The following is an 18,659-nucleotide window of genomic DNA, read 5'->3' on the forward strand; positions in this document are numbered from 1 at the left end:
TCAGTTCCCTCCCACTGACAAAATTTTGACTTAAAAAAGATTCCCCACGTCTGGCGTAAAGACTGGCCTGTTGGTCCAGTTAGGCCTTAAAAGGGAAACTGAACTCTTGTAGTGCAACACACTGTCCTATGAATGACTGGGCTTCCTCTGTTCTAGCCTTGATTAGTGCGTAGTCTGAACTGTCACTGTTAGATTTTAAATATCTAACATTTAGTCTTTTCTTGTAAGCAGAGAATTGGATCTAATGTTGCTTGAGCAAACTTCCACCTGTGCAGCAAGACTTCCCCATCCTCTCCTCCCCTGTGCAGTCCCCATAAACCCCAAATCTGCTCCATGCAGATTTGCAGGGAGGGAAATCTATTTCAGTAGCAGTTTTCTTTCCATTAACAGATAATCAGCATTGGCTCCAACCTGGAGTATGTGTACATGTGTATACTGACTTTTATTTATTTAGCTAATGTAGAAGTACGCTCCGTGTTCCCTGCTTCACGGTAGAGTCCTACAACAAACATTCCATTTTGTACTTTAAAACTATCATGGGTTCAGTACTGGTGTGCCACTTATAGGATTGAGAATATCTCACATGAGGTACCTGTATAGAATGTTGTATGATTGTTGTCCTGGTCAAAAATAGTTTTTGTCTGCGAATCAAACCGAAGCCATAGTCCAATTGCGAGGACAGCTGTTCCTGCAAGCTGTGGAGAGAGGGAAAAACCCAGACACTTTAATTATGCATTCTGCATTTTTCTATTTTACGTATCTATCAAATCAATTTTGCGCATAGAAATTATTGACTTTGTTTTATAGTCATATGGTCAATGGCTTTCAAATGGTGTTCTCAGGAACCCTATGATCCTTTGGAAGTTAATCTGGGTTTCTCATTGAGAAGGAACAATATGATAGTATGCTCACCATTACTAATCTTGCCCTGCAATACAGAACCTCAAAAACCTGTGAGCATTTTAGGGTGTATTCTCAGATCACTAAAAATACACAGAGATAAGCATCTGGCAGTGTACCTGCTTTGTGGATCTTCAACAGAAGTCATCCAGTAATAATGTAAATGCTTCCTCCATTAAACAACAGCTGCAGTTCTATCAAGGCCAAAACTGGTCAACTCTTTTAGCAGGAAAAATATCATATGGCAACTTAATCAGTTGTTTCCTTTTTTCATGCTAAAAGGCTGCTGTTCTTAAGGGCAGACGATTACAAGTGAACACTGCAGCCTTGGTAAACCAGGCAGGGTATTGTATTCTTTTTTGTTTGTTTGTTTATGGATTTATTGTGCTTTTGATTTTTATCCTATTGTACAATTAAATGTTCATATGAAATTGACAGCAATCTCAATTTCAAGTTGGGTGCTTTATAGCATTTCTTGGTGTTCTTGACCTGGAATCTGAGAAATATGGTGTGGAGGTGATTACTACTACTTAGTCATTTTTGCAGTTATTACAGAAAAGAGATTTCGTAACCTTTTTGAGATGTAGTGATAAGGATTCAGAATCGGAAAACAAATCCAGTTTCAGATTGGTGGTTTAAAAGAAGAAGAAAACATGGTCCCAGTGAGTTGTATATCCTTGACTCACATTCCCTCATCCACAGGTCATGTTCATCCTTTCCCTATCCTGTCCCAAATTCTGAATAGCCACAGATTGTTCACTGACACAACTACTCCTAATTTATTGCAAAACTGTGCAGTTAAAATTACTAGGAGTTATAAAATGTAGAACACATTTGAACACATCATGTTCAACACATCATGTTCAACACATTATTCTCGCATAGAACCTAAAGGAACCTATAACACTGCTATATTTAGATAAATTGTATTATTATTATTATTATTATTATTATTATTATTATTATTATTTATATAGCACCATCAATGTACATGGTGCTGTACAGAGTAAAACAGTAAATAGCAAGACTCTGCTGCATAGGCTTACAATCTAATAAAATCATAGTAAAACAATAAGGAGGGGAAGAGAATGCAAACAGGCACAGGGTAGGGTAAGCAGGCACAGGGTAGGGTAAAACTAACAGTATAAAGTCAGCACAACATCAAGTTTTAAAAGCTTTAGGAAAAAGAAAAGTTTTTAGTTGAGCTTTAAAAGCTGCGATTGAACTTGTAGTTCTCAAATGTTCTGGAAGAGCGTTCCAGGCGTAAGGGGCAGAAGAAGAAAATGGACGGAGCCGAGCAAGGGAAGTAGAGGCCCTTGGGCAGGCGAGAAACATGGCATCAGAGGAGCGAAGAGCACGAGCGGGGCAGTAGTGTGAGATGAGAGAGGAGAGATAGGAAGGAGCTAGACTGTGAAAAGTGTGATGGAACCCGAAACCACGGGTTCCTGTGTGGTTCGTTGAGTGGTGGTCAAAGACTCTCAAGACACAATTTCTCTCTCCTTAGAAGGTTTATTACGAGCAGCGCTGCAAGGTGGCAGTCTGAGGAAACTGCCCAATAATTTGGGAAGCCATGAACTTTATGAACCATAGCTAAGGATGATAGGCCATTTTCTCATACCTATGGGCATAGCAAAAGAACCAGCTAAAATTCTGTGACAAAAGCTTTGAAGGTTAACAGGAGAAGTTTATATTGGATTCTGAAGTGAATTGGAAGCCAATGAAGAGATTTCAGAAGCGGAGTAACATGGTCAGAGCGGCGAGCCAAGAAGATGATCTTTGCGGCAGAGTGGTGAACAGAAACCAACGGACTGATGTGAGAAGAAGGAAGGCCAGAGAGAAGAAGGTTGCAGTAGTCCAACCGTGAAATAACCAGTGCATGAACAAGCGTCTTGGCGGAAGAGACAGACAAAAATGATTGAATCCTGTCAATATTATACAGGAAAAATCGACAAGATTTAGCTACTGCCTCAATATGAGGAATAAAGGAGAGCGAGGAGTCAAATATAAAGCCAAGGCTACGAGCTTCCTTGACCGGAGTAAGCGTAACATCATTGACAGTAAGAGAGAATGAGAGATGAGGAGAAGGTTTAGGAGGAAAAACAAGCAATTCAGTCTTTGCCATATTGAGTTTCAAACGACGATGAAGCAGCCAAGCTGAGATATCTGAAAGACATGCCGAGATACGATCATGAACATCAGGAGAAAGTTCCGGAGATGAGAGGTATAGTTGTGTGTCATCGGCGTACAGATGATATTGGAGGCCATGAGATTGAATAAGCTTGCCCAAGGGCAACATGTATAAGGAAAACAGTAACGGGCCAAGCACCGAGCCTTGCGGAACCCCTACTGAGAGGGGAAAGGAGGAAGACGAGCTGCCATTAGCCAACACGCTGAAAGAGCGACCCGCTAGATAGGAGGCGAACCAGTTATAGACAGAGCCACAAAATCCAAGGTCATGAAGGGAATCTAAGAGAAGATCATGATCAACCATGTCAAAGGCTGCAGTTAGATCAATGAGAATAAGAATGGAATAATGGCCTTTAGACTTGGCAGTAAGGAGATCATTGGTGATCTTAGTAAGGGCTGTTTCGGTGGAATGCAGAGGACGGAATCCAGATTGAAGTGGATCCAGAGCAGAGTTACTAGAAAGAAAGTCAAGACAGCGAGAGTAGACCGCCCGCTCCAAGATCTTTGAAACAAACGGCAACAAAGAGACAGGTCGGTAGTTAGACAGAGATAGCCTATCAAGAGTAGGTTTCTTGAGAATGGGAGAGACTGTAGCATGTTTAAAAGCAGAAGGAAATGAACCAGAGGACAGAGAAAGATTAATAATATGAAGCAAGGAAGGGAGGATAGCAGGAATAAGATTAATAAAGACACGAGAAGTGTCTCGTGTATCAAAATCTACAAGTGTCTTAGTGGCCAACTTTTGTCTAGAGCTTGAGGCTTCAGACACAAGCCTTTTACAGTTCAAGCTTTATAGCAGAATTGAGGAACCTCTTTCAGCTTGAAGGTTGGGTTCAATTTTCAAGAAACTCTTGGGAGGCTGTATTCCAGTAGTGGGGAGGGCCAGTGTGGTGCAATGGCTAAATTGGGAAATCCGGGTTCTAGTCCCCACTCGGCCATGGAAGCTCACTGGGTGACTCTGGGCCAGTCACAGACTCTGAGCCCAACCTACCTCACAGGGTTGTTTGTGAGGATAAAATGGAGAACAGGAGGAGGATTATGTATGCCGCCTTGGGTTCCTTGGAGGAAAAAAGGCGGGATGCAAAAGTAATAAATAAATATACAAAAAATGCCAGCCTATGGTATCGTAAAGATTTTACTGCCAGTAACTAAGCCTTAGAAGGGTTTTCCCTTTTCAGCCTTTTAGAATGGGAACAGAACTGGACAAAAGCCAGGAAACGACCAAATGATCGGTGCTGGAGGGGCGGGGAGAGGACATGGCCATCCAGGGAATCCTGGAGGGCCAGAAAGGGAATGTCATGAGGGCCGGATTTGATCCATTGCCCTGAGGTTGCCCACCCCTGCTTTACAGAAATAGATCTACAGATAGGCAGAAATGGTAGACATGCAGATTTATTGACTCACATTAGCCCTATTTGGGCATTAATGTATTGTAGAATGTGCGAGTGGTCATGCACTTGGAAGTAGGGATGTGCTCTGCTCCGTTATGGATCCCCGGATCCGAAGCACAGAGGGTCGATCCGGACCTCCGAAGCCCAGTTCCAGAGTGGAGTGGGGGAGGTCCATATCAGCTTGAAGCGGTTCAGACTGTTCCGAAGCTTCAGAGCAAGTTAAGTGGGGAGGGGAGCTTACCTGGCTCCCCTGTCCACCGTGGTCTGTGTGGTGACGGCGGCAGAACCAGGTAGGTGGGGAAGGGGGCTTACCGTGGCCTGTTTCTGCCTGAAGCCACGGAGCCAGGTAAGTGGGGGGGCTAACTTGGCGGTGACACCGCAGTCCGTGTGGCGATGGCAGTGGAGCCAGGTAAGGGGGGCTTTTCTGGCTCCATTGCGGTCTGGGTGGCGCCTTCAATTGCAGCCCTGGCCTCAGTTGAAGCCACCGCCTGGACTGTGATGGACGCCAGAGCCAGGTATGCGGGGAGTGGGGGAGAGGGGCTTACCTGGCTCTGCCGTCTGCCGACATGGTCCGTGTGGCAGCAGACAGTGAAGGCAGGTAAGGGGGAGGGCGCTTATTCTGTCCCCCTTTACCTGCCTCCGCTGTCTGCCACGGAGGCAAGTAAGTGGGGAAGGGGGTGCAAAATGGGGGCCGAATATCGATCCGTACCTCCGGATCTCAGTCCGGATTGGGTTCTGGATCGGATTGGGGGAGGTTCGGATCAACCTGAAGCAGTTCGGGCCTGATCCAGAAGGTCTGGATCAGGTTCCGAAGAGGTTCAGGTAGGGGGTGCACAGCCCTACTTGGAAGCCCCACCCCATCTGTTGTGCCACTGGGTGCAATTCCACATGCATTTCAGGGTGAAGTAGAACAAGGAACCTGCTATAGTCAAGTGGGCTTCCCACACAATTTAGAATCCTGCATAATCAGGAGGCAGGGCTAATGAGGGTGTCCCCACTCTCCCCCCCCCCCCCGCATGCATTCAACAGTACTGTGAGTTTCAGACCAATCATGTTTATAAGCCCTGTTAGTGGGTTTTCAATCTGTTCTAGTTACAGCTTTCTTCTATGCAGCATTTGTCAGAAAAAGGAAGGAATGTGCTCGTAGGCATCCCCCACCCCAGTAGACAGATAAATTAGCCTCCTCCTTCTCCCCTTTGAAGGAGGATGGTATATTCCTTACAGGAAACTGACCATCCCCCATACCATTTGAGCAGCTGACATACCTGTGTCTGTGTTTGCTGTGATACATTAACTGAGAGGTTTTACCTCTGAAAAAACTCTCAGATGTCTTTTGAAGCAGCCAATTTTGCTGAATGGTGAGGGCTCATTTTGTTGAAGCTTTCTCGTTTTGCCAAGCTAGTATCAGTTGTGGTCCACAAACCATATTTTCCTTTTATACTAGCTATCTGAAAAATCCCACTATTTGTTAAGAATAGCAGATGGATTATGATATTGCCTAGGTTTACTCTGGGAAGCTTCCTGTTACTGGAAGAACTTGATCAACCATTGAAAGTTATGACCCAGTTCAGACACTCAAATTGTCCAGGCATAGAGGAAGTAAGAGAAGGGCTGATGCAATTACTTTGACATGTAATTGCACCAGCAGCAATTTACTCAAGTATGATGGGAATTTTTTCAACCAGCCCCACTTTATGCAAATTCTCACCAAAAGTTACACAACAGTAACGCAAAACCACATGGCAACACTTGTCCATGTATGTTACAAAATAAAAGGGAGCACAATATTTCGCGAAGGAGATGCAAGCAGACAATAAGACATGCAAAAAAGCATTTTGAAGAGCATCAAGTCCAACAATAAAGAACTCTTTAAATATGTCAGAAACAAAATCAGTTAGAGAGGTAGTTGGGCCAATGGATGATGATGTAGTTAATGGAGTACTAAAGGATAAGGATAAGGAGACTGGGAAGAATCTGAATGAATTCTTTTCATTTGTCTTCCACTGGACTGATACCTATGCCTGAACTGATGTTTTCCGGAAGGGAGTCTGTGGAACTGAGGCGAATAGTGGTGGTGGTGGTGGGAAATGAAATTCTACCATTATTGACATCCTGTAGCTCTCAAGAAACTAAAATGGGTGATCTTCTAACAGAATATGGAACATGTCCCTAAGATTAGATTCTGTAGAATGTAGAGTGAGAATTGCCAATGTAATACCAGTTTTCAAAAAGGGATTCAGGGGGGATCCAGGAAATTACAGTCCAGTTAGCTTAACATCTGTTTCAGGCAAACTGGTATAAAGCATTGTTAAAGATAAAATTAGTAAGCATATAGAAAGTCAGGTTGCTTACCTGTAACTGTAGTTCTTCGAGTGGTCATCTGTGCATTCACACTGATGGGCTCTGCGCCTGTGCTGAGCTTCATTCGGGAAACTTCCATAGCCTACAGTTTTGGCGGGAACCCTGTTCCTTCTGCGCATATCCCCAGGGGTTCCCGCCCACCTCTTCAGTTCCTAAGTGACCGACATTGTGGCCAACTCAGTACTGAGAGGAAAAAACATTTATAGCATATACTGTTTGAAGAGATACCTTAATATACACCAGTGGGGAAGGAGGGTGGGTTGTGTGAATGCACAGATGACCACTCGAAGAACTACAGTTACAGGTAAGCAACCTGACTTTCTTCTTCGTGGTCTCTGTGCATCACACTGATGGGCGACTAACAAGCTGACATACCTTGGAGGTGGGTTGGTGTTCTCAGCGAAGAATCTCTGAAAGGACGGCTCGACCAAATGTGCAGTCTTGCCTGGCACGAACATCGAGACAATAATGTCTTACAAATGTAGAAGGGTTTGCCCATGTAGCTGCTTTGCAGAGGGTTGGGAGTGAAGCTCCTCTCCCAAATGCTACCGACGTGGCAACTGCTCTTGTCAAATGTGACCTGACCTGTATCGGGACAGGTAGCTTTTCAATGTCATATGCCAACTTTATAGTGTTAACAACCCAGGAAGCGAGTCTCTGGGACGAAATTGCTGAGCCTTTGGATTTTCCACTATAGGACACGAACAGCCTCGGTGTAGTTCTAATGGGTGCTGTTCTTTCTTTATAAAAGGCCAAAGCCCTACGGACATCTAGTGAATGCAGAGTGGATTCAAGCGGCGTCGATGGTGCTGGAAAAAAAGATGGAAGGATGATGTCCTGTCCTAGATGAAAGTCTGATATCACCTTAGGTAGGAATGCCACGTCGGGGTGGAGCACTGCCTTGTCCTTATGGAATACTAGATAAGGTGAATCTATTCTTAGCGCAGCTAGTTCACCCGCCCTTCTAGCTGACGTAATTGCCACTAAAAAGGCTAATTTGAAAGACAAAAGTCTGAGATCGGTAGTTGCAAGTGGTTCAAAGGGGGATTTTGTGAGAGCATGAAGGACCACAGACAAGCTCCATGCAGGGACTATAGATCTAGACATCCCAGATGTGTTATGTAGGCCCTTCAGGAAACTTTTCACGAGTGGGTGAGATGAAAGAGGGTAGACGTTTGTATGTCTTTGATATGCCGCAATGGCTGATAAATTGACCTTTATGGAGGTAAGTTTAAGTCCAGATTGATGGAGAGAATATAGGAACTCCAGGACCTGAGGTACTGAGGCTGTCAGTGGTTGAAAATTTTTATTTTGGGCGAAGAGTGAAAAACTCTTCCACTTAGCTAAATAGGAACGGCGTGTAGCTGGTTTTCTGGATTCGGTTATTATTTGACGTATCGGTTCAGGTAAGGAGGAGTAATCTAACGTATGATCCTCCAGGCTGTTAATCGTGTTGTTTGGACATTCGGATGCCTGATGTGCCCTTGGTGTGTTGTCAGGAGATCTGGCAGTTGAAGCAGTTTGCGATACCGGTCGGATAGGAGAAGTAGCTTGGTGAACCATGGTTGGCGCGGCCACCAAGGGGCTATAAGGATGCAATTTGTATTGTCCTCCTCTATCTTTGTTAGGACTCTGGTAATGAGTGGAATGGGGGGGGGATGTAGAATAGAGTTCCCTCCCACTTGATGGTGAATGCATCTCCTATAGAGTTTGGGCTGTTGCCGGCGCGGCTGCAGAATTGTGCACACACTGCGTTGTCGTCTGTAGCGAAGAGGTCTATCGTAGGGCGTCCCCATTGAGTAAACAGGTTGTTGACGATGTCGCGATGAAGCATCCACTCGTGGGTGTTTGGTGACATGCGGCTTAGCAGGTCGGCCACTGTGTTGTCTAGTCCGGCTACGTGTATGGCTGTGATGTGAATGTGGTGTCTGATGCACCAGGTCCATATCCTCTTGGTGAGGTGAAGGAGACGGCTGGACCGTGTTCCTCCCTGTTTGTTTAAGTAAAAGACAGCTGTGGTGTTGTCTGATTCTACTGTGATGTGTTGATGTTGTAGAGTCATTACGAAGGATTTCAAGGCCTTTTCTATTGCTAGGAGCTCTAGGTAGTTGATGTGGTTCATTGCTTCTGACTTTGACCACAGAGCTTGTACCTTGAGTGGACCACAGTGTGCTCCCCAGCCGGAGAGTGAGGCATCTGTGGTTACTGTTTTGGTTGTATGCGGTTTTTTGAAGGGGACTCCTTCTGTGAGGTTGTGTATATTTTCCCACCAAAAAAGGGAAGCCTTTATTTTGTGGGGAATTTGAAGTGTGGTGCGTTGATCGTCTAATTGGTTGTTGAAATTGCGAATGAACCAATGTTGGAGGTCCCTCATGTGGAGTCTTGCGAAAGAGAGGACGGCTGTTGTTGCTGACATATAACCTAACAGTTTTTGGATTTGGTGAGCGGATGCTGTGGTGCATTTTCGCAACCTTTTGGCAAGGGAGGATAGCGTTATGGCTCTTTGTATGGGAAGAAACGCTCTGCTGTGCACGGAATCTAATTTTATGCCGATGAATCTGATGGTGCGCGTGGGTCGAAGGACAGACTTTTCTGTGTTCATGCATAGACCAAGGTTGAACAATATTCGTAACGTCGTAGAGAGATGTTGCTGGAGCTGATGATGCGTTTTGGCGACCAAGAGCCAGTCGTCTATGTATGGATAGACCTGTATGGCTAGAGTTCTGAGGTGTGCGCATACGGCCGCCATACATTTTGTGAATACTCTTGGTGCTGTGGCCAAGCCAAAGGGAAGTACTAGGAATTGGTAAAAGTTTTTCCCTATTGCGAAGCGGAGGTAAGGCTGACTGTCCTCTCGTATCGAGATGTGAAAATAGGCATCCCTGAGGTCTATGGTGACGAACCAGTCTCCTTGTGAGAGAAGTGGAATGATGGATGAGAGGGTGACCATTCTGAACTTTTGGGTTGTTATAAAGAAGTTTACATCTCTGAGGTCTAATATGGGTCTGAGGCCACCATCTTTTTTGGGAACTGTGAAATATCGGGAGTAAAATCCCCCGAGTATTTCGTTTTGGGATAGGTGTCTAATGGCTCCTTTTTGCAATAGAGCATTGACCTCGTTTTTGAGCACTGTGGATGGAGTTGTCAACTTTATTCCAGAGAAAGGAGGGAGGGTATTGAATTCGATTGAATAGCCTGTCTGTATTATTTTGAGTACCCATTTGTCTGTTGTGATCTCTTCCCAAGCGTGAAAGAAGTTGGAAAGGTGACCGTCGAAGTGGACCATTGTTGAATCGTGAGTTTGATGCTGGCAGTCAAAGACGCTTAGTTTTTTGGAAGTCCTGACGTTTGCGATATGAGGGAAATCTCCCAGTTGAGTATTGGGGTCGTTTAGGTTGTTGTGACTGTTGCTGTTGTTGTCGAAAAGGGCGGTCCTGCAAGAAATGTGTCTGAGGTTGGTACTGTTGACGGTACCAGCGACGTTGCATGGGAAATTGTTGTAAAGGGGTTAAGCCCATCTTTTTTGCAGTTGTTCTGGGTTTTTGGACGGAATCCATAGTTTCGTCCGTCTTAGCGTGGAAGAGACCAACCCCGTCAAAGGGAAGGTCTTCTATCCTTGAACGTGCCTCTTGCGACAAGGTTGTGGACCTAAGCCAGGCATGTCTGCGAAGGGCGATAGCAGCCATCATAGTTCTGGTGCCACAGTCAGTCTGGTGCCTTGCAGAATGTATTTGGTGTTTTGCCATATTAGAAGCCTCAGCCTGAAAAATTCTGGCCAGGTCTCTGCGGTCATCTGGAAGTTCATCGCATAAAGACCCTACCTTCTCCCATAAAAATAACTGATAGCGAGCCATAGCTGCTTGGTAATTCGCTACTCTCATGGTGAGTGATGCGGAAGTGTATACTCTTCGTCCCATGAGGTCGAGTCTTCGACCTTCTTTATCTACAGGGGAGGCATGTATTCTTTGTGACCGTCCCTGTGACGACTCAACGATGATAGAGTTGGGTGCAGGATGTTTCATAAGGAAGGGAACGTCCCTCTCCTGTACTTTATACATGTTTTCCAGACGTTTAGAGGCTGGGATCATGGATGATGGATTGGTCCATGCTAGTTGCGCTGTCTCTAGCAAGGTTGGTAAGTATGGTATAGAAACCAGTGTAGGATTTTCAGCAGTCACAGCATCGAAGACTGGGTCTTTGGGTCTTTCGATCTGCTGTTGGGATTCTAGCCCTAACGTTCTGGCCATGCGGAGAATATGCTCTGCAAAACTTACAACGTCCTCAGGTGGGGAGGACGCTACCTCTTTTGATGCTACCTCTGCATCCGGTGACGGAGTTGAGGGCGTGATCGAAAGGGCTGATAAAGAGTCAGATTGGTAGTCATCGTCGGTAGGGGAGTCGCGCTCAGCATGCCGTAGAGCGAGGTTTGTGTCTTCGCATGGCGATAACGGGCGGCTCGATATCGAGTGTGTCGATGTGCGTTGTCTCGGTCCTGATGGTGGTGGTGTTCGTCGGTATCGAGATGTCTCGGTCTCGGTACGGTGTCTATGTCTAGGTGGTGACGGTGAGGCATGTCGATACGGAGCCATGTCCGCTCGGTGTCCGTGTCTCGGTGGCGAAGGAGAGATGCATCGGTAAGCTGTAGGCGGGTAATCACGGTATCGACGTGAGTCCTGTTCATAGCGGTGTGGGCGGTACTGTTCCCAATCTAAGTATTCCCGTCTTCTGGTACGGGAGTACTGGGAAGATCTATCCCACTCTGAACGGGGAGATCTAGATCTATGGTCGCGATGGCGATTCTCGTAGATCTGTGTTTCTCCTTGGGCGGAGTTTGGAGGCTCTAAGTGGCTTGGCGGGGCTGTTAGTATAGCCGGCTCTGCCATGGGTGGTGGTGACTGATCCACCAGCTCTCCTTCGGAGACCGAAGCGTTTGGTACCGAGGTAGGTGGTGGTACTGAAGCGTTCGGTATCGAGGTCGGTGGTGGTACCGACGGTGATGATCGAAGTGGTACTGGTGATTCTCTCGGTCGCGAAATGGTTGCCAATGGAGATGGCAGTGTTATTGGAACGTCTGGAGATTGAGGTTCCAATTGTTTTGTTTTCTTTTTCTTTTGCAATTCGATGTGTTTGGTCTTTTTGGTCCTTTTAGGATGTTTACTAGTTATTGTCGGTGGTTTAGGCGCGGTAAAAACAACCGGCCTAGTAGGTGAGACTTGAATTATATTCAAATCCATCGCGTCTCCTCGGTCAGGGGTTGCTGTAGGTCCCTGTTTGGTAGCGTTAGAAGGCGTGTCTACTGCTCTTAAGGCTCTGTCCCAAAGTAAGGATCTGAGGCGGTCTGCTCTGTGTTTTCTAGTTTGTTTAGTGAATGCCATACAGTGGTGGCAAGATTCCACTTTATGTCCCTCGCCTAGACATAAAACGCAGAGAGAGTGCCCGTCAGTGGGAGGAAGTTTACTCCCACATCGGACACATTTTCTAAAAGGGGCCTTAACGGCCATGCGGCGAGGCCCGGCGATCAGGGATAGCCGGAAGTAAGAACGCGAGTAAATAAAACGCAAAACAGATAGAAGAAGGATTAGAATATAGAAAGAGGAGATGAATAAAATAGAACGAATAGAATAACAAGATGTTTTTTGTTTTTTTTAAACTCTAGGAGGTCTGACGAACGGAGAGATCCCGAGGTGAAGTTGCCACAATGGCGGTCAAAGAAGAACTGAAGAGGTGGGCGGGAACCCCTGGGGATATGCGCAGAAGGAACAGGGTTCCCGCCAAAACTCTAGGCTATGGAAGTTTCCCGAATGAAGCTCAGCACAGGCGCAGAGCCCATCAATGTGATGCACAGAGACCACGAAGAAGAAAGAGAAGCCCTGCTGAAAAAGAATCAACATGGATTCCACTAAGGTAAATTAGTGTCTCCCTAATTTTTTAGAGTTCTTTGAGTGTGTCAGTAAACATGTAGACAGGGTGATCTAGTAGACATTGTTTAATTGGTCTTCTAAAAGGCTTTTGACAAAGTCCCTCACCAAAGATTCCTGAGCAAACTTGGCAGTCATGAAATAACAGGAGAGGTCTTATGAACCAGTAACTGGTTAAAGACGAGAAAGCAGAGAGAATGAATAAATAGTAAATTCTCCCAATGGAGAGATGTCAACAGTGGGGTCCCACATGGATCTTTATTTGGACTAATGCTTTTGAATTTATTCATAAATAATCTGGAAGTAGGAGTGAGAAGAGGTTTAAACAAAAGGGATTGTGAGAAGCTCCAAAAAGAATCTCTCCAAACTGGGAGAATGGGCATCAAATGGGAAATGTGGGTCAATGTAACCAAGTGTAAAGTGATGCACATCAGGGCAAAAAATCCCAACTTCAAGCAAAAGCTGATGGGATCTAAACTAGCGGTGACTGACCAAGAAAGAGTTCTTCAGGTTGTGGTGGAGAGCTCAATGAAAATGTCATCCCAGTGTGCAGCTGCTGTGAAAAAGGCAAATTTCACGTTAGGCATAATTAGGAAACTACCAAGACCATGCTCCCCTCATACAGAACTATGGTGTGATCTCACTTCGAATAATATGTACAGTTCTGGTTACTGCACCTAAAAGAAGATATTGTAGAGTTGGAAAAAGTGTAGAAAAGGACAACGAAAATGATCAAGGGGCTGGAGCAACTCCCTTATGAGGAAAGGTTACAACATCTGGGATTGTTTAGTTTAAAAAAGAGATGAGTAAGGGTAGACATGGTAGAGGGGTACAAGACTATGCATGGTGTGCAGTAAATGGCTAGGGAGACATTTTTCTTCCCTTCTCATAATACTAGAACCCAATGGGGTCATCCCATGAAGCTGACTGGTGGGTGATTCAGGACAGATAAACGGAAGTACTTCACACATCACATAATTAAACTATGGAACTTACTTCCACAAGATGTAGTGGTGACCACCAATTTGGATGACTTTAAAAGGGGATCGAACAACTTTATGGAGGATCAGGCTAGCAGCAGCTACCAGTCATCATGGCTGTATGCTACCTCCATTATTAGCAGTATGCCTTATGTACGCCAGGTGCTGGGGAACTTGGGCTGTTGCATTCATGTCCTGCTTGTGGGTCTCCTGTGGGCAGCTGGTGGGCCACTGTGTGAACAGAGTGCTGGACTAAATGGAATATTGGTCTGATCCAGCATCAGGGCTCTTCTTATGTTTTCCTTACACCTGTTCATGTGTTAGCCTCTTCATGAGGAAAATTCTAGGGTATGTGAATCAGGCCAACGAGCAAATTATCCAAACCCCTTTCTCTCTCCAAGCTTTATTCAGAAGCAAGATACAGGGTTGTGGGGAATAACTCAACATTAACAACTTTTATGAGGGTGCATTTTATTCTCCCATTCTAGTTGTACCCTCGACTGGAGCAAGTCAAAGAGTTCAAGAGGTATTGGTTCAGATATTGCATTATAATGGTCAGTATCATTGGCGTGCGCACAGCGGGTGCAGAGGGTTCCATTGAACCCCCTAATGTGCTGCGGCCCAGGCCTGAGGAGGCAAACTTCCAAGCGACGCCACTCTGAAAATCGTTGGCTTTCAGTTTAGTGCCGGAGCTGGCTCTCCTCTCTTCACTTTTTACCTCTTTGGCCCCCTTTCGGATTGAGGCAGTTGCCGTGGCGAAGCCACACGGTGTAGGTTAATAGCAGGTGGGAGCCAATTGCCGAGCAGCCATGGCGTGGAGTGAGTGAGTGACTGTCCCCGCCCCTGCCCGGGGAGGCGAGGCTTCTTGACCCGGTGGTCTGCGTGGGGGAAACAGGGCGCCAAGTGGGCGCTGCTGCTGCTGCCCTTGTGCAGGAGCGCATCACCAGCGTCAAGTTCGACCTGCAGGCTGGAGAAGCAACAGCGGTGAAGCAACAGCTCAGGGTACAGCCGCTGCCCTTCCCGGCCATGGACAGTATGGTCATAAGGGGACGAGGGAAGGAGGGAGGGAAGGGAGAGCCAAGGCACAGACTGACCCATGCGCCAATCCACTACCCTACCAGGCTTGGGAACCACTTTCCTTGCCTTTTAATGATTAATGTTATAATTCTCTTCCTTTCGTTCATTTAGGGCGCGATCCTATGTCGGTTTAGACAGGAAAGAAAGCCCTACTACAGCTCCCAGCATGCCCCAGCCAGCATGTTTACTTCTGAGTAGCCATGCATAGGGCTGCACTGGAGGTGGCCCTTTGGTCTCATGCAGCAGGGCTCTTCTTAGGGTTAAGGTTAGAACTAGGCCCAAGAGCTTGTGCTTTTGTGAAGTCAGCTTGAGTTAGGGTGCAGTCCTATAGAAAGAAAAAAGTCCTACAGCTCCCAGCATGTCCCAGCCAGCATAGAAGCCTGGGGCATGCTGGAAGTATTAGGACTTTTTTCTGTCTAAACAGGCATAGGATTGAATAAAAGAGGATGTATTAAAAAGGGGAAGAGTGAATGAAGAGTGGCATGAAGATTGCAACCCTAGTCATAATTTACTGTTACTTAATGTATATATTTATATGGCCTATATAGTTTGGTCTCAAGGTGTCTTAAATCTGCACAAAAATGAAACATAGAATATCAAAGGGTAATTGGCACCAAATTTACAACAACAACAAAACAACAAAATACAGAATCCAGAGAGGGGATAAAGTCTCATTGAACTTGGTTGGGCTTTCTTCTGAGGAAGCAGGTGTAGGATCACTCTATAAATCTTTGCAGTGAAATCCTGGAGTTGTCTAGTAATCCCCAATGATTTCAATGAAACTTAATCCCAGGTAAATGTGCATAGGGTGTTCCATGTTGCCATCATGACTAGTAGCTGTTCACAGATGTCTTCTCTTCCATAAATAAACCCTAGGCCGGCCAGCAGTGGGGCTTACAGTCAGGGGCCTACACTGTTCCTAGCTCTACAATATTTATTTTTCAAGCCATTCTTTTGGTAAATATGGTATGTGTGTCTCTTGTGTCACTTTAAAACAGAGCTGCAGCACGATCCTATGTATGTCTACTCAGAAGTAAGCCCCACTGAGATCAATCAAACTTACTCTGAGGTAAATGTGCACCGGATGCAGCCTGAAAATGAAGCGAGGATGAAGAAAGGACAGGAGAAAAAGAATTGTAGAAATAGAATAGCAAGGTAACTGTGGGATATTTAACCATATTTAAAGACAATAAGTACATCCCACACTGGGATATTTAACCATATTTAAAGACAATAAGTACAGCAAAATTAGTGCCCCTCTACTTCAGTCCCAATCAAATAATTACAACAGTGAACCAGCCAGGTCTTCCATAGGAAAACTCTGTACCAGGTGATAGTTATTTTTAAATTTTAATTAAAAATATATTATCCTTTCCTATAACAAAATGGTACTTACTCCTAAGTAAGTGTGTCCCACTGAAGAAGGAAATCCTATTTGATTCCTGTATTCCTGTTAGTGTGACATGATAAGTTAAAGGCACAATTTTATGCATGTTTAGACAGAAAAAAGTCCTTCAACTCCTAGAATCCCCTAGCCAGCATGGCTGGCTGGGGTATGCTGAGAATTGTAGGACTTCTTATACAGTATGTGGGTATGTGGTGTGGTTTGGCTTGAATTGCTTGTGTCTGGATTTCCTTTCTGGACTGGACTTGCTGGTTACATGACCCACAAGGCCAGGTTGTGGTATAGTCCTCTTCTTCTTTTGTGTTCAAAAGCTGTAAAGTATCCTGTGAGATCTGGAAGACTCACAACTTTATTATGGCCTAATAAGCTGTTGTCCACTGGCCTCAAGTGCCAAAATGGCTTTACTGGCTTGGCACTGTGAGTTTGGGGGTGGGGTGGGGGGTCATGTCATTTGCTATTCCGCTTTGGGCAGCAAAATGTCTTGGACCAGCCCTGGCAAGAGCTGGCTATAATTTAGATACTGAACAACATGCATTGGGTTTCCTAGGTGTACAGGGCCCAGGTGTCTCAGGCAGGATCTACACTACTGTTTTCATAGAATCATAGAGTTGGAAGAGGTCTATAAGGCCATCAAGTCCTGCTCAATGCAGGAATCCACCTTAAAGCATCTCTGACAGGTGGTTGTCCAGCTGCTTCTTGAATGCCTCTAGTGTGGGAGAGCCCACAACCTTCCTAGGTAACTGGTTCTACTGTCATACTGCTCTAACAGTCAGGAGGTTTTTCCTGATGTCCAGTTGGAATCTGACTTCCTGTAACTTGAGCCCATTATTCCGTGTCCTGCACTCTGGGATGATCGAGAAGAGATCCTGGCCCTCCTGTGTGTGTCAATCTTTCAAGTATTTGAGGAGTGTTATGTCTCCCCTCAGGCTTCTCCTCAAGGCTAAACATTACCTCTGTTTCCTCTCCCCTCTGGGACACTCATACCTCTCCTGTCTGCACCCTCTCTCCCTCTTCTACCCCACACATAGGGGCATTTCTCTCTCTTCTTTCCCCAGGGCTCCCCCTACGCCAATCCTCTTCTTCTGCCCTTATTTTATTTAGAGTATTTTTATTTAGAGTATTTTTATCCCGCACCTCAGCCTAAAAGTCTCCCGGAGCGGCTTACAATTGATCAGTAAAGAAGAGTGATGTGCCCTTGTGACGGTTTCCCATCCTCTCTTTTCTCCTTCATCTCCTGTCTTCTGCCAATAGCCCCTTCGCGGCCTTCCAGAGATGCCCCTAGTTCCAGATCTCCTACACTCCCCCAAGTTCTCCAAATCTTGCTAGCTAGCCCTCTCTTATGCTAGGCTCGCAGCCACCCCTCGTCCTCACTATACACCCCAGAAGTCTCTCTCCTGGACCTCATTCCAAATTCTTTGCTCAGCAGCACACAGGGCAATTTTTTAAAATCATTATTAGGGCATTTTATGTATAGTGTATTCTCTGTATGGTGCTGGAACTTAAGATGACACTCATTGTTGTTAATGTGATAGAATCTGTTTTAAATGTGAATCTGTTTTAGTAAGTTTGGATTAGGTCATTATCTGATTAAATTTAAAGATGGTGAAAATTGACTGTATCTTTATATATGCCTGGTTATTACTACAGCAAAAAAAAGTATTCAGAGTCTCTGTTTCAAAATGTGTATTTTTAAAGTACAGATTACTTGTAAATAACAAAAATACAGTTTACTTCAGTTTTCGTTTATTTCGTTTGTTTGATGAGTGAAAAAAGTCCTTTATTACTGTATATTCAATCAATGTTTACCTTAAAAAAAACAACCCCTGGCTGAACCCCCTAATGAAATGTGCTGCGCACGCCTATGGTCAGTATCCTATACTGCCTCTGCTAATTCGGATTGTACCAGCAGAACGGACCGCTAGTGGAACAGGAATCAGTGGTTCCTGAAGTTAGCAACACAAAAAGCAGAAACTCTCATTCCCAGATGGGAGCAGGTCAGCGGAGCTCCGTTCTTTTGAGCTCCGCTTGACCTGCCTCATTCCAGAAATTAGTGTTGCCAGTTCTTTCAGGAACTGCTATTTCTTATTGCACTAGTAATCTATTCCTATGCATTTCAGCTCTCTTTCCCATCCTTAAAGCTGTTCTTCAAATTCTGAATAGTGCACTGTCATATATGTACATAACACATCTCAATGTACTCAATCAAGGCAAATATTGCACTATAAAGGCAGGCCCATACTGCCAGTTTATCAATTCTGCTTGTATAATAGACAAGCTTTTCTTGTTCTAGAATATACAGCCTGCTAGGCAGGACATGCCACCAAAAAAAAAAAAAAAAAAAAACCCACAAAACCCACAATGGAGTATTTCACTTGGCATAATAAGTCAGTTTCTTTGCCGCTCAACAATGGTTCTCTGAGGTGGTTCTCACTGAACATTC

At 45.1% G+C, this 18,659-nt stretch overlaps 1 protein-coding gene across 1 annotated transcript in view; it reads right to left on the reverse strand.

Annotated features, from left to right (window-relative positions):
* The window catches only part of CD9 (CD9 molecule), a 49,462-nt gene that overhangs the window by 13,468 nt on the left and 17,335 nt on the right, over window positions 1-18,659 (reverse strand). Inside the window, exon 2 of the mRNA XM_063134397.1 lies at window positions 593-695. Within this exon, the coding sequence (XP_062990467.1) occupies window positions 593-695 (103 nt within the window). The remainder of the gene's footprint in view (window positions 1-592; window positions 696-18,659) is intronic.

The sequence above is a fragment of the Elgaria multicarinata genome, chromosome 9, assembly GCF_023053635.1.
Source record: "Elgaria multicarinata webbii isolate HBS135686 ecotype San Diego chromosome 9, rElgMul1.1.pri, whole genome shotgun sequence".
In the NCBI taxonomy this organism is placed as follows: domain Eukaryota; kingdom Metazoa; phylum Chordata; class Lepidosauria; order Squamata; family Anguidae; genus Elgaria; species Elgaria multicarinata.